General features: G+C 43.5%; 1 protein-coding gene across 1 annotated transcript; it reads left to right on the top strand.

The window, feature by feature from the left end:
• The first annotated feature begins 620 nt into the window (after window positions 1–620).
• LOC309565160 (borealin-2-like) lies at window positions 621–19089 on the top strand. The gene is made up of 10 exons (XM_082269951.1): window positions 621–758; window positions 3550–3678; window positions 4542–4585; window positions 6777–6837; window positions 9570–9655; window positions 9745–9800; window positions 11752–11838; window positions 14918–15017; window positions 18629–18715; window positions 19010–19089. Exons 1-10 carry the CDS (start codon window positions 623–625, stop codon window positions 19073–19075), a joined length of 852 nt encoding a protein of 283 aa, XP_082126077.1. The 5' UTR covers window positions 621–622; the 3' UTR covers window positions 19076–19089.
• Window positions 19090–21885: the final 2796 nt, after the last annotated feature.

Below are 21885 nucleotides of genomic sequence, written 5' to 3'. Positions count from 1 at the left end.
AATGCTTTCAGGGCACTATGTGCAGTGACTGCTCTTTTTCGTCACTGGATAAACGCCAGTCACCGCACGGGCACCTAAAATATAACTCTTTTCTATGCCCCCATTCACACTGCATGCTACATTTTTCCAGTGCACTGGATAGCCCTGCACTGTAATGCAATGCGGCATGCTTTTGTGCAGAGACATAAATGAAGCGTCACTTTGTGTACTTCTAATAAAGTTAAAAACAAAAAAAAAGTAAACAGTGCAAAGTGATGACACCACAGCTCACTGCAGGGAACAACTGACAGCCGTCAGGCAGTGTGACCCAACCCTAACAAAACCGCATGTCACTGTGCCTGCGTTTTCTGTGCGTTGTCATGTGACTGAGCCCCAACACAAAACTGTGCTAGGCACACTCATCACATTACAGGTGTGGAATAAAGACCACGCCCCCCCCTCCGCAGGCCCATCCCTTCCTGGGGAACATAGCTCCACCCTCTTGTGATAGAAAGCAGGTGACTACTCTTTGGACCACACCTATATCACCATCCTAGGTGCACACAGGGAATTCAGAGCTCTTACTTTGGTTACAACCGGGCTTGGCTCAGTTTGTGGTCTTTAAAGAGATTTATTTAGGACAATGGCTGCAAAAAGGACCAGGAAGCATGCGGGCAGAGCTAAGGGCAGCGGAGATTCTGGTTTGGGGATGGTGGACCCCCTGCAAGAGCAGAAGAATGAGAAGATTCGCCTCTTCATGATGGACTTTATTCAGCAAAGTGAGTCTAGCAAACCAATTCCATTTGCAGTGGTAATACTCTGCAAACCATGCTGTGAGTGATGGAGCCCCATAGCAAAATTATTAAAGTGCCCCCCCCCAGTTTGGGCCTTATAGCAGTTGCATGGTTTGCAATGGCTATAGTGTTGGCTTTGGTCACATCTAGAGCTGTAACTTCAGATGATTGGGCCCCATAGCAAAACCATTGAAGCCCCCCCCCCCCCCCAACCTTGTCTTTCCAACCTTTGTTGTACATGTTTTTGGCTTTACAGCGTTGGGGCCCCATAGTGTTTAAAAAGTTAGCTATGGTTTGGGCCACATAGCAGCAGTTGTATGGTTTGCAATGGCTATAGTTTTGGCTTTGGTCATATCTAGAGCTGTAGCTTCAGATGATTGGGCCCCGTAGCAAAACCATTGAAGCCCCCCCCCCCCCCAAACCTTGTCTTTCCAACCTTTGTTGTACATGTTTTTGGCTTTACAGCTTTGGGGCCCCGTAGTGTTTAAAAACTTGGCTATGGCAATGGTTATGTCCTTAGTCACATCTATGCTTATTGTGTGATGGTCACATACAGAGCTGTAACCAAATGCAAATGGCCCTCCTAGCAAAACCATTGGACACCCCAGACCTCTTTCTCTCTAAGTTTACTGTTCTTTGGTATAAAATTACTCTTGTAGCAATTGGATAAAGGTCTAAAATAGATATAGATGTGTGTGTGTGTGTGTGTGTGTGTGTATATGTATATGTATATGTGTGTGTGTGTGTGTATGTGTATATATATATGTGTATATATATATATATATATATATATATATATATATATATATATATATATATATATATATATATATATATATATATATATATATATATATATATATATATATAATATTCAAAAGTATTGGGACACCTGCCTTTACATGCACTTTAATGACATCCCAGTCTATAAAGCCTCGTACACACGCAACGCTTATCGGCCGACCGATCGTCCGACTTTTGTCCAGAGTGGTGTTTTGTTGGTTGAAATGTGCTCTAGACTGCGCACGAATTTTCTCGGCCAACAAAAACCAACTTCAGAAGTGATGTCATGTGATGGTTTACTTTCCGTGTGTTTTTTTTCTTCTCTGAGCATGCCCAGTCTTGCTCATCAGATTTTGGTCTGGCGAAATCTGTACTGACTGACGGAAAATCGGCAGTTGTGTTGACGGCCAACAAAAATTTTATAGCATGCACACCAGATTTTTTTTTGGCCAAAAAAGTCGGAGTCGGTTGTCGGAAGCATCATACCAACAAGCCGAAAATCGGCAGATCGGACGTTGGCCGAAAATTCCTGGCCAATAATCGATGCGTGTGTACGGGGAATTAGTCCGTAGGGTTCAATATTGAGTTGGCCCACCCTCTGCAGCTATAACAGCTTCAACTCTTCTGGGAAGGCTGTCCACAAGGTTTAGGAGTGTGTCTATGGGAATGTTTGACCATTCTTCCAGAAGCGCATTGGTGAGGTCAGACAGTGATGTTAGACGAGAAGGCCTGGCTTAGTCTGCACTCTAATTCATCCCAAAGGTGTTCTAGCGGGTTGCGGTCAGGCTAGTCAAGTTCCTCCACCCCAAACTCGCTCATCCATGTCTTTATTGACCTTGCGGAACAGGAAGGGGTCATCACCAAACTGTTCCCACAAAGTTGGGCGCATGAAATTGCTCACAATGTCTTGGTATGTTGATGCCTGAAAGGGTTCCCTTCTCTGTAACTGAGGGGCCAACCCCTGAAACCCCCCCCCCCCCCCCATCATCCACCAATTTATTTGGACCAGTGCACAAAGCAAGTTCATAAAGTCATGGATGACCAAGATTGGGGTGGAGGAGCTTGATTTGCATGCACCGAGTCCTCACCTCTACCAAGTAGAACCCCCTTTGGGATGAACAATAGAGACTGTGAGCCAGGCCTTCTCGTCCAACATCAGTGCCTGACCTCACAAATGTGCTTCTGGAAGAATGGTCAAACATTCTCATAGACACTCCTAAACCTTGTGGAGTTGAAGCTGTTATAGCTGCAAAGGATGGGCCAACTCAATATTGAATCCTACGGACTAAGACTGGGATACCAGAGGCGTAACTAGAACCTTCAGGGCCCCGGTGCAAGAAACCATGAAGGGCCCCTCGGACCCCTGGCCGGGGGCCCTTCCATTCAAGACGGGGGCTCTTCCCACTGATCCTGGGGTCCTTTACTCACGTTGCGGGGCCCTTTATTACAGTCCCGCAGCGGGACCCTTTCACAAATTCTGCAGTGGGCCCCTTTCCTTCCATCTTGGGGCCTGCAGCTACAGGAGGAAAAAGGAGGACAGTGATTTCTCTACATGCTGCCCCCGCCGCCCCTCCTATCCAGGTGTACAGGGGAGCAGCACAGGCCCCCTGGAGCATGGGGCCCGGTTGCGATTGCAACCCCTGTTGTTACGCCCCTGTGGGATGCCATTAAAGTTCATGTGTGTGTAAAGGCAGGCGTCCCAATACTTTTGGTAATGTAGAGAGAATCCTATCCAAAATCCAATTGCTATCTGTAGCGGTTGCATGGTCTGCTATGACTATATATTTATGGCCTTGATCACATTTATACCCCATACCAAATCCATTAAAGGGGGATCATTTTTGCTCTGGCATGTGTGCATCCCGGGTTCTGCAGCTTAAACGGGGGGGGGGGGGGGGGGCAGTAAAAATGTGGATTCACTGCCTGTCTTTACCCTCCCCCCAATTTCAAATGCAAGTGTAAATGATCTTGTAACTGTTTATCTTCCTGGTAGAAAAAGACCGCATTAAGGAGGTGAAAAAGGAGCTGGAGGTCCTTAGCGCTCTCCCTGACCAGATCCTGGAGGTGGAGCTCCTGAAGATGCCGCTGTCCATCCGACAGATGAAGGTTGGAGACTATAACAGTAAGTCAAGTCTAGACAACGCCTATTAACAGGAAAGTGTCCCATTCTAAAAAAAAAATTTTCTCCATTATTTATTTCTCCATTATTTAGTAAATCAACACTAAAAAACCTGACCCCCATTTTAACCACTTTAGCCCCAGAGGATTTGGTTGCTCAAAGACCAGGCCCTATTTTGCGATTTGGCACTGCGTGACTTTAACGGACAATTATGCGGTCGTGCGACGCTGTACCCAAATTAAACTGACGTCCAGGGGAAGAATGCACTGGACTGCATTAAAAACGCACTGAAACTAATCAAAATTGTATCAAAAACGCACATGCAGAAAAGCATCTGGACTGCATTTATGTGGTGTAAACTGGCCCTGACATGTTGCACTCTTACTGTACTGGAATACCGTAAAATGCACTGGGCCCCAGTACAGTTGAAATAACAGGAGAATCAAAAAAAAAAAAAACATCTGGAAACTCATCAAATGCGCATGCAAAAATGCATTCGGGACGGATCTGGAGTGCGTTTCTTGTGGTGTGAACCAGTTCTAAGTCTAGAACAATATCCCCAATGTGACCACTGACCAGACAGTTAAAGAAGCAGTAGTTGACTGAGTCACCAAGCTCTCTCCTCCTATGTGCATGCTCCTTGCACTTCAGGACAGCTAATGGCTACTTACAGAATGCTGCCTCTCCCTTCCTGACTTGGGTTCTTCTACACAGGGACTGCACAAGGACTGATATCCTGTCAAATTCAAATACCTCTTGCAAATGTACATAGAGATTAATTTTTTTTTTATCTGCTTGGAGATTTTCAAATTCCATTTCCTAATATAAAGCGCTCCTCAGACATTGTCACTAATTCTTCATTCCAGAGCTGATGGGAGCAAACAAAGTGGAGGAGGCTGCATTGCCAAAGGTGAGGCCTGCTGGCTGTAGGGGGAGCCGTACACGGTGGCTTTGTGCTTTTTGGGTAAAATTAAATGTTTTAAACTGCTTTTACTGCACCTCAGGCCACGACCTATTTTATTTTTTTTTTTTTTGGCCACGACCTATTTATTGCTAGCTATGTAGTTCCAAAAATTAGCACACCCACTTTACACAGCATCAGATCCACACTTGGAGCCGGTTCACACTGGGGCGACTCAGTCTCTCCCCGACTTTGAGCCGCCCCGTGCCGCATGACTTCATTGCGGCTTGCAAACGACTTCTCTAATAGAAGTCAAAGCAAGTCGCTCCGATGTCGCCCCGAAGTAGTGCAGGAACCTTTTTCTAAGTCGGAGCGACTTAAGTCGCTCTGATTAGAACGGTTCCATTGCACAGAATGGCGCACGACTTGTCAGGCGACCAAGTCCTCTGACAAGTAGTGGCAATGTGAACCGGGTCTAATAGTATGTGTTTCCATCTAAAACCAAAGATTTAAAAAAAACAAAGCCAAGGTATCCATTCCAACAAAAAATGATGGCCTATTGCAGTGTTTCTCAACTCCGGTCCTTGGGGCAGGCCAGATTTTGAGTATTACCTTGGGGAGATGCAGACTAGAATACTGCAATCACTGAGCAGCAAATGATATCACCTGGGATGTATTTCAGTTTTCTTGCAAATCTGGCGTGTTAGTGTGCCCTGAGGACCGGAGTTGAGAAACACTGGCCTATTGCAAGCTTTGCTTATCAGTGGGAATCTGGATTTAACCACTTTACCACCAGAGGATTTTGCGGTCTTACGTCTGGGCCACTTTTTGCGATTCGGCACTGTTACTTTAACAATTGCGTGGTTGTGCGACGCTGTGCCCAAATACAATTGATGTGGTGTTTTTTTTTTTTTTTTTTTTTTTTTTTTTTTTTTTTAGCGTTTACAAACTATGGGATACATTCAACTTTTTTGGTTTACTAGTAATGGTGGCGATCGGCAATTTTTTTGCGGGACTGAACTGACATTTTTGACACTTTTTGGGGGCCGGTGACATTACTGCAGTAATCAGTGCAAAAAATATGCACTATTAGGCCCCTTTCAACCAGCCGTTCCATATGTCCGTAAATCACCCCATCCGTTTGCTGGTGATATATACGGACATAATGAATGTCTATGGGATTGCGGATGTCAGCGGAATACCATCCGCTGACATCTGATTTGCGTCCTTTCAGTTCTGTTCCGTTTTTTTGGAACGGAACAAAACCCTATTTTTCTTCCGTTTTAAAAAACGGAAAGGACGCAAAATCAGATGTCAGCGGTGTCATCCGCTGACATCCGCAATCCCATAGACTAACATTATGTCCGCATATCATCCGCAAACGGATGGGATGATATGCGGACATACGGAGCGGATGACACAAGTGTCATCCATGAAAAAAAAATAAATAAAAGTGCTGCAGCGGACGAAATAAACTGAGCGGCCGTGCGAAAGAGGCCTTCCTGTATAAATGACACTGGCAGAGGTTAATACTGGGGGTCATCAAGGGGTTAAATGTCAGCCTAAATGTGTTTGCTAACTGTGGGGGGGGGAGGGCTCTGTGAAAGGCACACAGATCGGTGTTTTAGCTTAGCTGAGACACACAATCTCACTGCCTGTGTGACAGAAGAGCCGCCTGCTTTTCCATAGGCAGACGGCTCTCCTGTCAGTTTCTCTGAAGATCGCAGGAGGCTGGCGGCGATCAAACCCCCCCTCCTCCAATGGTCTGACTCCCGCTGTGTCTAATTACAGCGGGAGCATGGCCCGCGTGCGCCTCGAGACTGCGTGCACATACTCATGTACGTGATTATGCACAGCTGAGCCGCCCTGCCGCAGTAAATCTGCGTGGGGCGGTCAGCAAGTGGTTAAACACCATAGACCTTTCTCTAGGAATCTGGCAATATTTTAATAAATTACATAAAGGGAAGGAATAGTGTTTTTTTTTTTTTTTTTTTTTTTCTAGAGCTTTTTGTGTCCCATCATCCATGTTCCCTTTGTTTCAACAGTTAACCCTTCATTTGTTGCAAACAGTTCTTACTATATGTGGTTTTTCTACCACTAAGACCAGTCTTTTAGTTATAATCTGTTACTGAATTTTTGTAACTGTTCATTATACACAAGTTTATTTAAAAAAAAAAAAAAAAAACTGCTTTTATTGCAGGTGGATAGTCTGGATGAAGAGTTACGTGAAGCCAAACTTGTAAGAAAGAACAGCAAAAGAGGTAAAATCAAGGTTTGAGTATCTCTCCTCCTCCTGGTCGTTCTTGGATGTAGCAGAGCGGTGCTGTGGGGCTGGCATGTTCCCATGGACGCACATAATTTTATTTTTTCCCAAAATTTGTTTTTGATTAAAATCCTAATTCTCAATTGAATTTTAATGCAAAAATATATATAATTTATATCCCAACTTATGTTTTAAGATGTTTTGCTGAGTAAATGCCTAACATGTCACACTTTAAAATTGCGCATGATCAGAATGATGACCAACTACGATACTAAAAAATAAAATTTAAAGCATCATTGAAGGAGATTTTTTTTTTTTTTTGTAACAGGTTACCAGTTTAGAGTTAGAGGTCTAGTGCTAGAATTATTGCTCACTATGTTTGCGGCGATACCTCATGTGTGCCTGACTGCACATGCATTCGCTTCTGTGTGAGCCCTGTGGGAAGGGGGAGCAGTTTACGATGATTTTTTTTTTTTTTTTTTTTTTTTTATCATCTAATGCTTTCAAAAGGTTAGAGGTAAGATTTGGTTTCATCAAGACCCAAGTTCTCTGCATAAAGGGGACCTGTTATCCCTAATTTCTATCACAAGGGGTGTTTACATTATGATAGGAATAAAAAAATAAAAAAAATTATTTATTCCTATCATAATGTAAACCCCCCTTGTGATAGAAATTAGGGATAACAGGTCCCCTTTATGCAGAGAACTTGGGTCTTGATGAAACCAAATCTTACCTCTAACCTTTTGAAAGCATTAGATGATAAAAAAAAAAAAAACGTTCTTCCGCCTTAGACCAAAAATGACGTCATGACATCGCACTGGTCCTCCTAGAACTGCTGGATTCTTTCCTGGGCTTGCTGGTAAGGACTTTAAGCCCGAGAAATACCTGTAGGGGGGGTAGCTCTTTCACAAGAACACTTTATGCATAGCACAATGCGAATGCGAGACCTGGGCTCCTGTAGGAGAACACTTTCAGAAGACTTAAAGGTGGGAAGACAATGTAATAGAGCAGCACGAAATGCCAGCAGAATGCTTGGATGTATAGGGAGAGGTATAAGCAGTAGAAAGAGAGAAGTGCTTATGCCGCTGTACAGAACACTGGTGAGACCTCACTTGGAGTATTGTGCGCAGTACTGGAGGCCATATCTTCAGAAGGATATAGATACTCTAGAGAGAGTCCAGAGAAGAGCTACTAAACTAGTACATGGATTGCAGGAAAAAACTTACCAGGAAAGGTTAAAGGACCTTAACATGTATAGCTTGGAAGAAAGAAGAGACAGAGGGGATATGATAGAAACTTTTAAATACATAAAGGGAATCAACTCGGTAAAGGAGGAGAGCATATTTAAAAGAAGAAAAACTACCACAAGAGGACACAGTTTTAAATTAGAGGGGCAAAGGTTTAAAAGTAATATGAGGAAGTATTACTTTACTGAGAGAGTAGTGGATGCATGGAATAACCTTCCTGCAGAAGTGGTAGCTGCAAATACAGTGAAGGAGTTTAAGCATGCATGGGATAGGCATAAGGCTATCCTTCATATAAGATAGGGCCAGGGACTATTCATAGGATTCAGATATATTGGGCAGACTAGATGGGCCAAATGGTTCTTATCTGCCGACACATTCTATGTTTCTATGTAATGCACAACACACAGGAGACCTTGGCTTCACCAGAACTTTTTTTTTTTTTTTTTTAGCAACCCCTGAACTCTCCTGTTATCTTATGAGTACATGTACACTTGTTTGTTGGCAGTTGAGGTTATTGGCATTTTTTTGAAAGCAGAAAAATCCCTTTCAGCACTGTAGTTTACCGGCACTTCAAACTCAAAATGCTCGTAAGTGTGAGCGTAAAATCATCTTTCACATTATACAAAATAAGGGTTGACTTTAGTGTGGGTTGTCTTTTTTTTTTTTTTTTTTTTTTTTTTTTTACCACTTCAAGCCCAAGTTAATTCTCGCACTCCTCTCCTACATGGAAAAAATACAATTTGAATTCTAATTTCCAAGTGGGATAGAAGATGAATGGGATTTAACATCTTGTGAAATTCAAATTTCCATTAAAATTTGAATTGGGGGGGGGGGGGGGGGAACAATTGAATAAAATGGGATATAACCATCTTTCAAAATTCAAAGAATGGAATAAAAAAAATGTAACCAGCTTTCAAATAGAATATAACCATCTTCCAAAATTTGAATAGAATACATTTTGAGCTCCATTCGCATTTTCTGAATTCGGCCAAATTAATAAATGTAAAAAATCTTCTGAAATTCAGATTTCAAATAGAATAGATTTGAATTAGAATAGAGAAAAAACAGAATAAAATAAAACCATCTACCAAATTCAAATAGAATCAGAATTTGAATTTTCTGAGTTCAGTCGAATTGACTTTAATTGGATTGAATTCGGAACATTTTAATTGAATTCGAATAAACAATTTTTTAGTTCTGCACATGTCTAAAAATGTTTTTAACCTTGGGATATATTAACCATTCACTCTTTACTCTCAAAAATCTCTAAAATGGGGGAAGGCTCTTTCACTACAATTCTGAGGATATAAGATTTGAGGAGAAATGTGGATCACCAGTAAACAAATTTGAGGTTCTAACCCACACCTGTGTTTTCAAACACCCTAAACTTCAACTTCTGTTGAAGTGGGTAAAGCTATCAAAAGCACTTTTCATTTGGGGAAAAAAAGCTATATTTGGGATTTTGACATTTGCCTTTTTGTAGTTAAGGTGACGACCTCTACAGAATACCATGATCCTGTCAACTCTAAAGTGATGTCCACCATCCAGAAGAGTAGGACTGTCCAGAAGGTGCGTCTTTTAAATGGGTAGAAAGAGAGACAATCCGAAATAATGTAGAACTAACTACTTTTTTTTTTTTTTTTTTTTTCTCCTTCCAGATTACCAAAAGTAAATCTTTTGTTGGTGATGGTTCCAAGAAGCCCACCATAGTAAGGTAGCTATATAATGCTTTTAAGTGTATGAAGGCTTTATCAATGAAGGGGAAAATGTATTCACTGAATTCTGCAACTTCCTGTGCACTCAAGTGTTAGAAAACAGTGTTCACCCCCCTATACTGTGGCGATTGGGAGGTGTTCTGTAGACTCATCGAAGGTGACAATGCTGCAGCAATGAGTTAGTTTCCTCAAGTACATGATCTTTCTGATCATGTTTCATGTTGTACCCATATTTTACATAAAACCTAATGGGTCTGCATGCACCCCTACCCCCCCCCCCCCCCCCCCGTGAACGCACGCACACCTTACTAGCTCTGTTCAGTTCTGTCCTCCTAAAGCAAGGTGGGCTGGAATTTGCAGAGAAGGAAGGGGACTAGAGCCCGCATAGATGGGTAGGGCTTTACAAAGCAAGCGGTGTTCAGCACTGAGGTAGGTGGGGACTATGGCATCTCTTGTAAGAACGAAGTTGGTGGGGACTGCAGTATTACTAGATGAGAATGGGGTGGGTACAGCAGCCAGCTTTTTTTTTTTTTTTTTTTTTTTTTTTTTTTTTTTTTGGGGGTGTGCTTGTTGAGGGTACAAGGAACTGGGGGAGGGAATAGGTGGTTCTTTAGTAAGCCCCTAAAAATTAATTACCAAGCAGCTATTTAGCAGCCCTGCATTTATTTAGAATTTTATGTTGCATCAACAGTTTGTGCAGCACTTTATAATATGAAGGGAGATAATAGTTACAGAGAGTGTTAACAGGGCCCTGCTCATAATGGCTTACGATCTAATGGGTAATAACTGTGGGGGATGAGCTGATGGAAGAACTAAAATTTGAGTTGTTGGTGTGATGGGCTTCCCTGAAGAGATGACTTTTCAGGAATTGGCTAGACCAGCATCGAAGATGGTTGGACAGATTGGGGTTGGGAGAGGCTCTCTGAAAGTCATGGAGACTAGCATAGGAGGGGACAAGCGAGCTAGAGAGCAGGACATCTTGGGAGGAGCCGAGAGGATGGTCTCGGTGATATTTGGAGACCAGATTGGTGATGTAGCCGAGGGCAGAGTTGTGGATGGCTTTGCATGATGGTATTGTAAATTTAATTTGTTGGGCAATCCCAAGCCAGTGGAGGGACTGGCAGAGAAGGGTGGCACAATGAGCAGTTGGTGAGGTAGAGAGTCTGGCAAAATATAAATTCAGATTAAATACAAATTCTTGCACTGGACCCCAGCTTCTGGCCAATTCACCTAAGTGAGCATTTCCTGCACTGTGCTTGAAGTATGGTCACTAAATTTGAGGTTCAAGAAGTCCCAGGGATATCTGCTCTTTCTAGGCTATGTTGGGGTGTATATACACTATATTACAAAAAGTATTGGGATGCCTGCCTTTCGACGCACATAACCTTTAAAGGCATCCCAGTCTTAGTCCATAGGGTTCAATATTGAGTTGGCCCACCATCTGCAGCTATAACAGCTTAAACTCTTCTGGGAAGGCTGTCCACAAGGTTTAGGAGTGTCTATGGGAATGTTTGACCATTCTTCCAAAACTCATTTGTGAGGTCAGGCCCTGATGAGGCCTGGTTCAGTCTCTGCTCAAATTCATCCCAAAGGTGTTCTATCAGGTTGAAGTCAGGACCTTGCTTTGTGCATGGGTCCAAATCATTTGGTAGAGGGGGGATTAAAGCTATTATTAGCTGCAAAGGGTGGGCCAACGCTATATTGAACCCTACGAGTAAAGACTGGGATGCCATTAGAGTTTGTGTAAAGGCAGGCGTCCAATACTTTTGGTAATCGGGTATATTGTTATTAGATTAGATTTTTATAGTTTATTTTTTTTCTGGTGGTGAATGTGGGCTCTTTTTAAATTGGCATCTTTGGTGTTTGGGGTGGGGGTTACAAAATTGTGATTCGATTCTGAGGTTTTTAAATTGTGAATGCAGTGGAATGACCATTTTTACTTAATTTTAGGTCCATATCTGCCACCCCGCTCGGTAAAGCACCCAGGAAGGTTTTGTCTTCAGCTTCAATCTGTCGAACGGTATCTCAAACTTCCAGGTACCAAGCTTGGCCTATGTAGACGTTGGTGGAGGGCAAGAAAAGATGGAAAAATAGTTATAGTTCTCATGGTTCACCATTATAACTCTGGTCCGCCCGTCAGTCCATTTTCCTCTGATGCGGCGAATGTAAATGGACATGTCCGTTTACACCTGCTTACAGCCGATGCTTACAGCCGATCCTTTCTGCTAAAACTGACTTGGCTGTTCCCATCCATCTAGCAGATTGGGTAATAGATGGGTGTAAATGAACAGGCGGTCCGGCTATGTCCGACCGCCCATAGAGGACGGCATGTCCGACCGCCCATAGAGGACGGCTGACTCTATCCGCTTTGCATAAATAGAGCAGACGAGGGCTAGCCATCTGCTGGCTCAGTGGGGATTAGTAGATGGTTTCCCTGCTGAGCAATTGCTACTCCTAGTTGAGTCTGCCGCATGGGGAAGGGGCCTAAAGAATATTCTACTTTTTACTAAACTCATTCACTTGTATAGGTTTGTTTGAGTTTTTTTTTTTTTTTTTTTTTTGCTTTACTGCCTAAGCATTGCATTACTCCATTCATTATGGGGCTGGAGGAAGTTATCAATGGATTACAAGTACAGTGATGTCACCAAACTTGGTCCTTCTGAAACTTTCCTTCCAATCACAAATCCCTGAATGGATGACATTTGACATGACCAGGGCTTTTTTTTTTCTCAGAGAATAGATGCAGGAACCCCTCCCCCCCCCCCCCTTTCTGAGTCACCTCTTGTCTCCACCCACTGCCCACCTCTAAGCACTGTCCCTTGGTTCCACCCCCTACCCACCTCCCACGCACAACAAAATACCTCACCCAGCAACAAAAGATCCACCCCAGCAATGTTGGAACCCCATTCAATAGCAACAACGGCTCCCCCAGCAACCAGTATCAATAGATCAGCCAACAAAATAGACCTCTACCTCAACAGGAGATGCCTACCAACAACATAAGACCCCCCTCCAACAATAGATCCACTAGCAACAACAATAGACCCTCACACAATAACAGATCCTTACCAGGGACAATAGATCCCCAAGCAGCCAGCATCAAGGGACACGCCAACACACCCCCACACCCCTTACTATTACATGCATTCAGTGCTGGAGGTGCCAGAACTGCGTCCCCCCCCCCCCCCCCCCCACGGTTCGGCTCGCTTTTGTGCTTTTGTGCTTTTTCCCCATGCTGGTACCGCATGGTACGGTGTAGGAATGGTTAGTTGGCGCTTTTCCACTGCATGGAACCGAACGGTACGGCTCTCAAAAACGGTACCACCTCGATTGTGGTTCCAAGAGGTACCATATCCCACAATCCTTTGCATGCGGTCACTACTAGCCACTGATTGGTCAGAGAATCGTTGTTATCCCACCCACTTAACTTTAGTACTACTTTAGTGGAAAAGCAAACTGTACCGTTCCAACACCGTACCATGCGGTACCAGCAGTGGAAAAGCAAACCGGGCCGAGTAGAGCCGAGCCGGTACTTGCCGTGGAAAAGTGCCATAATACATATGTGACAGTAGTAGCAAACCCCAAAGGTAGGATACACTACAGCAAAACAAATTGGAGTGCTGCGCTACTCCCTAGGAGGATGACCGTTGGGCAACACTTACCTCCATCCAACTTTATAAACAAAGTGACAAATTGCATAACAAAATTACAGATCTCAATGTGCAATAATATGTACAAAGCGTAAATCTATATAATCCTTTTTATTTATATTAACTCTTGTACGCATTGAAACACGGCACTTCATCCTTAACCGCTTGCCGACTGCTCACAGTATATTTACTGCGGCAGTCAGCCCCTCACAGGCAGAGTGACGTAGGTCTACGTCGCTCGCCTGTGAGGCTCTGGGGAGCGAGCGCGCTCCCGGACCCCCCCCCCCCGCGCGTGTGACCCCGGTCACTCGGCGATCGGCGGGGGAGAGGGAGAATGTCAGGCAGCTTGTGTAAACAAGCTGCCTGTCATTCTCCTCGCTGTAAAGACACTGATCACTCGGATCTAGTATGTAGATCTGTTGATCAGTGTCCTTACAGCTCAAGCCACAGCCAATCACAGTAGAAAGCACGCCCCTAGGGACACACACAGCCCCTCCCTCCCAAATAAAGTTAACCCCTTCACTACCAGTGTATTTTTACAGTAACAGCACTGATTACTGTAGAAATGACACTGGTAACCCCAAAAGTGTCAAAAATGTCAGTCAAGGGTCCGATCTGTCCGCCCCAATGTCGCAGTACCGCAAAAAAAAATCGCAGATCGCCGCCATTGCACGTTAAAAAAAAAAAACACCAAAAACGACAAATCTTTCCCTTTGTTAGTAAACGCGATAACTTTTGCGCAAACCAATCAAAATACGCTTTTTGCGATTTTTTTTTTTTTTTTTTTTTTTTTTTTTTTTTTTACCAAACATAGGTAGCATAAAACAAATTGGCTGAAAATTTTGATTTTTACTTTTTTTTGGGGGGGGAATTTCATATAAAAAAATGTGAAAAATATTGTTATTTTTGCAAAATGTACACTTTTTTTGTTTATAGCGCAAAAAGTAAAAATCGCACGGGTGATCAAATACCACCAAAAGAAAGCTCTGTTTGTGGGAAAGAGAGGACGCCAAATTTGTTTAGATACAGCGTCGCACGACCGCGCAATTGTCTGTTAAAGTCACGCAGTGCCGAATCGCAAAATACCCCCTGGTCGTTTAGCAGGAAAATCCTCCGGGGCTTAAGTGGTTAAACTGAAATTATCTGTAATTGTGTGGTGTGTTTTTTTTTTTTTTTTCAATGTGTTTTTAGCGTTGGATGGAGGTAAGGTAAGCGTTGGCCGAACGGCCATCCTCCTGGGGAGTAGCGCAATAATTTAAATATTTATTGGATGACATTGCTGTGCAGGCAGAGCTACATGGTTCAGATGAGGAGCTAGCGGGTAGAAGAAATTGACAGTTATTTAAGGGGGGGGGGGGGAAATGTAGTCTTTGACCATATTACACCCTAAATAGGAGTGTAGCATGAACCATTGCTGGAAAGGCAGACTTCGCAAGTTTTTTTTAAACATCCCTTGTCTGTATCAGATGCACCAGGTCATCGCGAAACAGGGAGCATTCTTCACTGAGTGATTACCAGTTCCTGGATGGTGTCCCACTTCTTCATATACCGCTAGTAGATGGCCAGGTAACTGCTGCAAATGTTCCCTCAAATTTTTGTATTTTTCTTTTATGCTTTCTGCTCCATTATGTATGTAATTATTGAGGAAGCTTTTAGTAATTGTATATGCATTTTTTGTATATCCACCTCCTACTATCTTTGTATTGGTTTACCCGTTGGCTAACTGAACTTGTCTGTTTTTCACATCTAAAATGTATTGGCTTCACAGATTGGGAATATTTAGAATAAGGCTAATGTCTCGTACACACGCAACGATTATTGGCCGTCTTTTGTCCAGTGTTGTTGTGTTGGTTGAAATGTGCTCTAGACTGCACACGAATTTTCTCGGCCAACAAAAACCAACTTCAGAAGTGATGTCATGTGCTGGTTTACTTTCCGTGTGTTTTTTTTCTTCTCTGAGCATGCCCAGTCTTGCTCATCAGATTTTTGTCTGCCGAAATCTGTACTGACTGACAGAAAATCGGCCGTTGTATTGACGGCCAACAAAAATTTTATAGCATGCACACCAGATTTTATTCGGCCCGAAAAGTCAGTCGGTTGTCGAAAGCATCATACTAACAAGCCGAAAATCGGACGTTGGCCGGAAATTCACGGCCAAATATCGATGCGTGTATACGAGGCATAAGGCTCTAGGATTGATGAGGGCTTCATTTGTCACTAGCCACGTCTGGAGACCTAGGCATTTGGTCTTGTAATTTCATTTTAAACTGGTCTCTAGCAGAGGCAAATGCCAGCCAGTTTATGGCTGTCGCCATTATAGAGTTCTCATTTACTCAATAGGAGTAAACAGGAAACGCAAATATAAGTTCATTATGTAGAATTTTCTATTAAAATAAGAACAAATCTAATTGCACTCACATTTGGCAGGTGCCAGTGGGGCACCAACACAAGCGGCTCGGATACTGCTATTTCTCCAAGAGACCAGATATAAATTGGGTGAAGGACCAGATATGATGCCGGTCGGTCTCAATGCATTTGGTGCACAGCGTATCCTCAGGAAGCTCAGGTTGTGTTGGTGCCCCACTGGCACCTGTCGAATGTTAATGCAAATCTTTTAATAATTTTATTAAATTATATTACACTATGAAATTATCTCTGGGTTTCTGGTTTACTCATATTGTGTATGAGAATGTGTAATGGTGACATCCATAAGCTGTCTGCCGTTTGGATTCCTACGGAGAAGATCTGAAATTCCCTGTACTGGATTTAATACACAAGGCTTGTTGGCTGCTGTCGACTGCAACCATCTGGTGAGTGTGAATTTCACCTGGGCACATGGAAAAGCACTTTCGAAGCATAAAGAAATTCTCACTTTACACTTGATTTTAGAAGATCATGGTGATCAGGGACTTTCCTTTATCCTAACTGGACTTTTTATACCAAGTTTAAGCATGTTTGTTTTTGTACGGAAGGGCAGGCTACACTTTTTTTTTTTTTTTCTCCTATATTGTAAGGGTTTCATACTTAAAGGGAGCCATTCTGTTTATCACACTGAACTAACCTTCTCAATGCCAAATTACTACTTCATCACTTTCAGTCCTTGACCTGTAACAAGGTGGTTCTCTCCCCCCCCCCCCCCCCCCAGAAAAAAACAAACTGGTCATGCCATCCAAAATGAAAGACACTTTAGATGTCAGATGTGTTGGAGGCCTGGTCTAAATACTATATGGTTCCATGAGCCTCCTCTGTCTTGTAGGGATGAGTAGGAATCTGCCTGGGTTTGGTTTGCAGGAAGTTTGGGAACCCCAAACTTGGTGGTGAGGTCTATAGGCAGTGAATATTGATCCTAAAATCTGCACTAGTAGATCCGCGCAAGTTAAACTGAAAGGGGTGCAATGTAAAAAAGCGGCATGAAGACATAGGTGTGGAGTAGTGTGAAGACACTAGTGGTTACATGGAGTAGTCTGAAGACACTAGTGGTTACCTAGAGCAATGGGTCAGTTTACTGTCCTCCAAACTTTCATGGGTCTGGACTGTGGGCACTGGGAGTAAAAAAAAAATGTCCTGGGGTCAGTGGGAGGAAGGGTGCCCCATTGCAGGGGTCAGTGGGAGGAAGCCAAGTCAAAACAAGCAAAGGGACACATCGGCCCCCTATGCCGCAGTATCGAGTCCACTGACCTAGCGTAATGGAAGTTTCAGCAGCCTAAAGATTAGTGTACCAGTTGTAAGTGGAACGACCTCTGGCACGAGATGTCGGCTTCATTCCGCCAACTAACTGTTTCTTAGAGCAACAGGAGTGGATTTGGGCCGCAGAGGTTCCCATCCAGTACAGAGATACGGAAGGTCCTGAGTTAAATGACATGCGCATGTGGAGCCTGTAAACACAAACGCAAAAGAAGGGTGCACCAGCCTAGCACATTATCCTCAGTAAGGCTATTTTATTTATAAAAGATGTCTACTCACAAACAGGTGATGTAAACCAAAATATCAGATCCAACTAACAACGTCCATGATATTGGTGTCCCCAGTCTTAGTCTTGGATATCGGCTAACGCGTTTCGAGGCGATGCCTCTTCCTCAGAGCCTCTGAGGAAGAGGCATCGCCTTGAAACGCGTTAGCCGATATCCAAGACTAAGGCTGGCCATACACTATACAATTTTCTTATTCAATTTCCTTTAGAGTTACCTTTAACTATGTAGTGCAAGGGCCTGCCTGATTGCATACAAATTGAAAGTGTTTAGGTTTGACCCTATATTACATGGTTTTGGTAAATCTAAAGGAAAGTTGAACAAGAAAATTGTATAGTGTATGGCCAGCCTAAGACTGGGGACACCAATATCATGGACGTTGTTAGTTGGATCTGATATGCTGGTTTACATCACCTGTTTGTGAGTAGACATCTTTTATAAATAAAATAGCCTTACTGAGGATAATGTGCTAGGCTGGTGCACCCTTCTTTTGTGTTTACAGTGTTATGTCGACCAACCCGGTCGTAGAGCTCAACAAGGTCTAGCCATTGGGGACGCCAAGTATGAGTCCCGTGACAGAAGTAGTCTGAGAGCTTTGGTTCTGAGCGCAGGATTAAGGTGCCAAGCATCGCAAATTTCTTCTGGAGCATGTGCAGAGTGTCTGGCAGGGCCCGATCCGCTACTGGGGAATAGTATTGGAAAACGCTGGAAAGGTGAATGTGGGCATTGGCTCAGCATGTTCCTCCAAAATGCAATTTATAAAGGTGTACATTGTCCCAGGGACCTGAGAGTTAACTGGAGAAAAGTTGCAGTGCAAGTGTACATTAATTTCTAAGAGTGAAGTCCCACCTTAAGGTTGAGATTACCCCCCAGGGCATTGATAAAGATGCAAAAGAGGTACCCTGTAAAAGTGCCTAACAAAGCCCAGAAGAACCCAATTATGAGGTAAAAATGGAGGACTTGACAAGCCACCTAGCTCACTTGCTGGCCTACAAGCAGTCATGGCACCAACTAGATCATGGGCAAAGACTATAAAAGTAAAAAAAAACTGCATGCTTGGTGACAACTGCTGAAAATGCTTAAACTTGAAAGTTTATCACTTTAAATGACTTTCTGTGCATAAAAATTTGCTATAGGTTGCCTGACAATTCATGCCTCTGTGATGATGGGAACATATTTTCATGTGAATCTCTTCAATTTCTTTTTTAGACCCTGTCTTCAGCAAATGATGATCTGGAGTCTGTGAATGTGGAGCTGCTGAGACCGGACACTGTACAACATATTCACACTCTTGTAGTAAGCCTAACCACCTACGTAAATGTACACTAGCAGCTGTGTTGTAATGTGCCATTTGCCTTTTTTATTTCCAGTATTTTTCTCAGTCAATGAGTCTAAAAAGTTAGGGCTGTGTTTTTTTTTGTTTTGTTTTGTTTTTTTTCTTCTTTCATACCACTGCATAGGTATGGTGTGAACAGGTCCTATGTAAAACTGTTTTCTGTGCCCGGTTAACACCATACACTGAATGGGCATGGTATGAACTTTTTTTTATTTTTTTTATACAGACTTTTTATTTTATTTCTTTTTTTCCAGGGTCGGCTGACCAATTTGTGCACCAAAGCATACACACAGCAGCAAGGATCCAACCCAATGACCTGAGCCACGACCACATGTGAACAGAGGCTACATGAATATTCTACTTGCTATGAAAATGTTGTTGTTCGGACCAGTTTTTAGTGTCCTATTTAATATTTTAATTTTGTATGTGGATTAAACGCAATAAATTATGAATAAATTTGCTGTCTTGGCTACAAATGTGATTGTAGTATTGTCACAGAATAAGTAGTGCTCATAGGTGTGTGCCTGGGCACACCCTAATCTGGGGGTTGGCAACCCATCAATTGTGATACCATTCAATTGTGGGCAGGTGATGGGTAGACCGCTATCCTTTCTTCCAATCCCAGTACCAATCACTCACTGTGTTTATTCACCACTGAACCAGAGTAAACTGTTCACTATTCTTGGCTCAGCACAGTGCCCTTATTTCTTTACCAGTGCAGCGAAAAGGACTGGGAAATCTCTATCCTCCAATTTTTCCATCTAAAGTGAGACATCAGGTGTATTTTACCAAAGCGGGATTTTTTTTTTTTTTTTTTTTTTTTTTTTTTTTTAATCCTACCTGGAGAACATCTCAACAATACCATAGGTATGCGCAGCCTATTGGGTTGGGCTCATTAAAAAAAAAAAAAAAAAATTCCTTAAAGCAATAGGCTGCACACACCTATGGTAGTGCTTACGTATTGTAGTTGTTCTCCAGGTAGGAAAAAATAAAATCTATAGTCTTTTAATCTGGAGTTTACCCACCCTACTTCTATTCCACCACAAGATTCCCTGAGTCCTCCAGGTTGAATGATGCCCAGTCTCCTTTTTGAAAGGCCAAAAATGGGTAAGAATGGGCATCCTGGCCCTACCTCCTATGGGGGTGTCACCACAGCACCCTCTTTATTAAGTGTTTAACCTTTTAAGTGGTGCTGTTGTCACTTCAACCATACACTCTGCATTAGCAGAAAGCTATCCCAGCCCTTTGAAAAAGATCCCCAAAAATCACAACTGTCCGAAAGCAGTTTTGAACCCGAAAATAACAAATCAATAGTGTGGCTTAAAAAACCTTGATTGTAAAGCCCTAAAATGTAATTTAGAAAAAAACACAAACATGGTATACTTGCTGTGCAATAGAATTGCAGAGCAGCCATGAACCTCTTCTTGGGTCCTCCACTGGTGCTCCTGGCGCCTCCTTTTTGGTGTGCCACCGTGGTGGGTCCTCCACTGGTGCTCCTGGCGCCTCCTTTTGGTGTGCCACTGTGGTGGGTCCTCCACTGGTGCTCCTGGCGCCTCCTTTTGGTGTGCCACCATGGTGGGTCCTCCACTGGTGCTCCTCTTGGTGTGCCACCGTGGTGGGTCCTCCACTGGTGCTCTTGGCTCCTCCTTTTGGTGTGCCACCGTGGGAAGCTAGTTCCTATCGTAACACCTGTGCTCAATCCTGAGCCTTGCTGCCTGTGTCTCATTGACACACAGCAGGGCCCTGCCACAGAATGTGACGGAGAGCCTTTTTCTAATGAGTCCTCATTGCATTAGGTGGGCAAGTATTTGAGTTTCAGCCTAATCTGTCCTTTCCAGTGAATATTCAGGATTAATTTCTTTCAGGACTGACTGGTTTTGATCTTCTTGCTCTTCAAGGGATTTTCAAGAGTCTTCTCCACCATAGTTGAAAAGCATCCATTCTTCGGTATTCAGCCTTCCTTCTGGTCCAACTTTGCCATAGGTTACATTTTTTTTTTTTTTGAATGGCAACTAAATTCCGGCAGGGATCATGCGGCAGAGCAGATAGCGGAGGGCGAGCCGCAAAGTCATTTCGGAGGTCCACCTCCTTCGTCAGGCAGGACTCCGTGGAGGGACCGGCAGTGTGTTATTGCGTCACTTCTGGTCTTGGACATCTGCAATGCTGCTCACCACAGGAGCTTTTGCACTGCTCAGTGACAGCCCAGTGTTTGGACAGTTTCCATACACATCACAAGATCACAGTGGGGGTTCCAGCACCACCTGTCATCATTCTGGGAATCTCTCCTTGTTACTGCAGAGGCAGATGCTGGATTTTCTACATGTAAGTTGCTATTAATAAAGACCTTGCTTGTGACCTGGCGCCCTTGCTTTCTTTTCTCTACATGCTTTAGACGGTATGGGTTGCTGTGATTGCAGTATGATTTACCGTGCGGCAAAACCAAACTGCATTTTTAGGGGCCATTAAAATGAATGGAATCTGAAATGTGCAATTTGACATGCACACCTGGGGGTTTTTGAAGCCACAGCAAATCGGTCTGATTTAAAACACCCAAGTGTGAAAGCTGATGCTGTTGGCTGCACACTGAAGATGCCTGCATTCCAAAAGGAAGTTGTGATTCAGTCTCTCCTTGCATTCCTGAGATCATGGACTTAACTTCTGACCGGTTAGCTCCTCGGCGTATATAGCATGGACAGCAGAGCTGTAACAATTGGGGATGCACCGATCCGATATCGGCGCCGATATGGCCATTATGGGGGGGATCGGTAACCTTGACCGATCCACTGGCTGATCCGGTTTTTGCTTAGTAACGGCTCAGCCATCCCTTACTTGGTGCAGTAGTAGTATGGGAGCCGCTACTTCCTGTATAGTCCCAGCTCACAGGCGAAGTGATATCAGATGCATTCCGCCTGTGAATGGAGGAGCCGTACACATGAAGCAGCGGCTTTGCTCTGTACTGCAGCCGCTTGCTTTGTGTGTATCTCCGGATCGGTTCCGGTATCTGCGATTTCACAATGCCAGATATCGGTATCGGGTCCAAAAAAGTTGGATCGGTGCATCCCTAGTAACAATACTACCCAGTCCCATAAGAAACCCTGATTGGCTACAGAGCGCTAGTAAAGTGGTGATT

Source organism: Pelophylax lessonae (assembly GCF_965119305.1).
Source record: "Pelophylax lessonae genome assembly, chromosome: 10".
NCBI lineage: Eukaryota > Metazoa > Chordata > Amphibia > Anura > Ranidae > Pelophylax > Pelophylax lessonae.
This window is presented reverse-complemented; position numbering and strand designations above follow the sequence as displayed.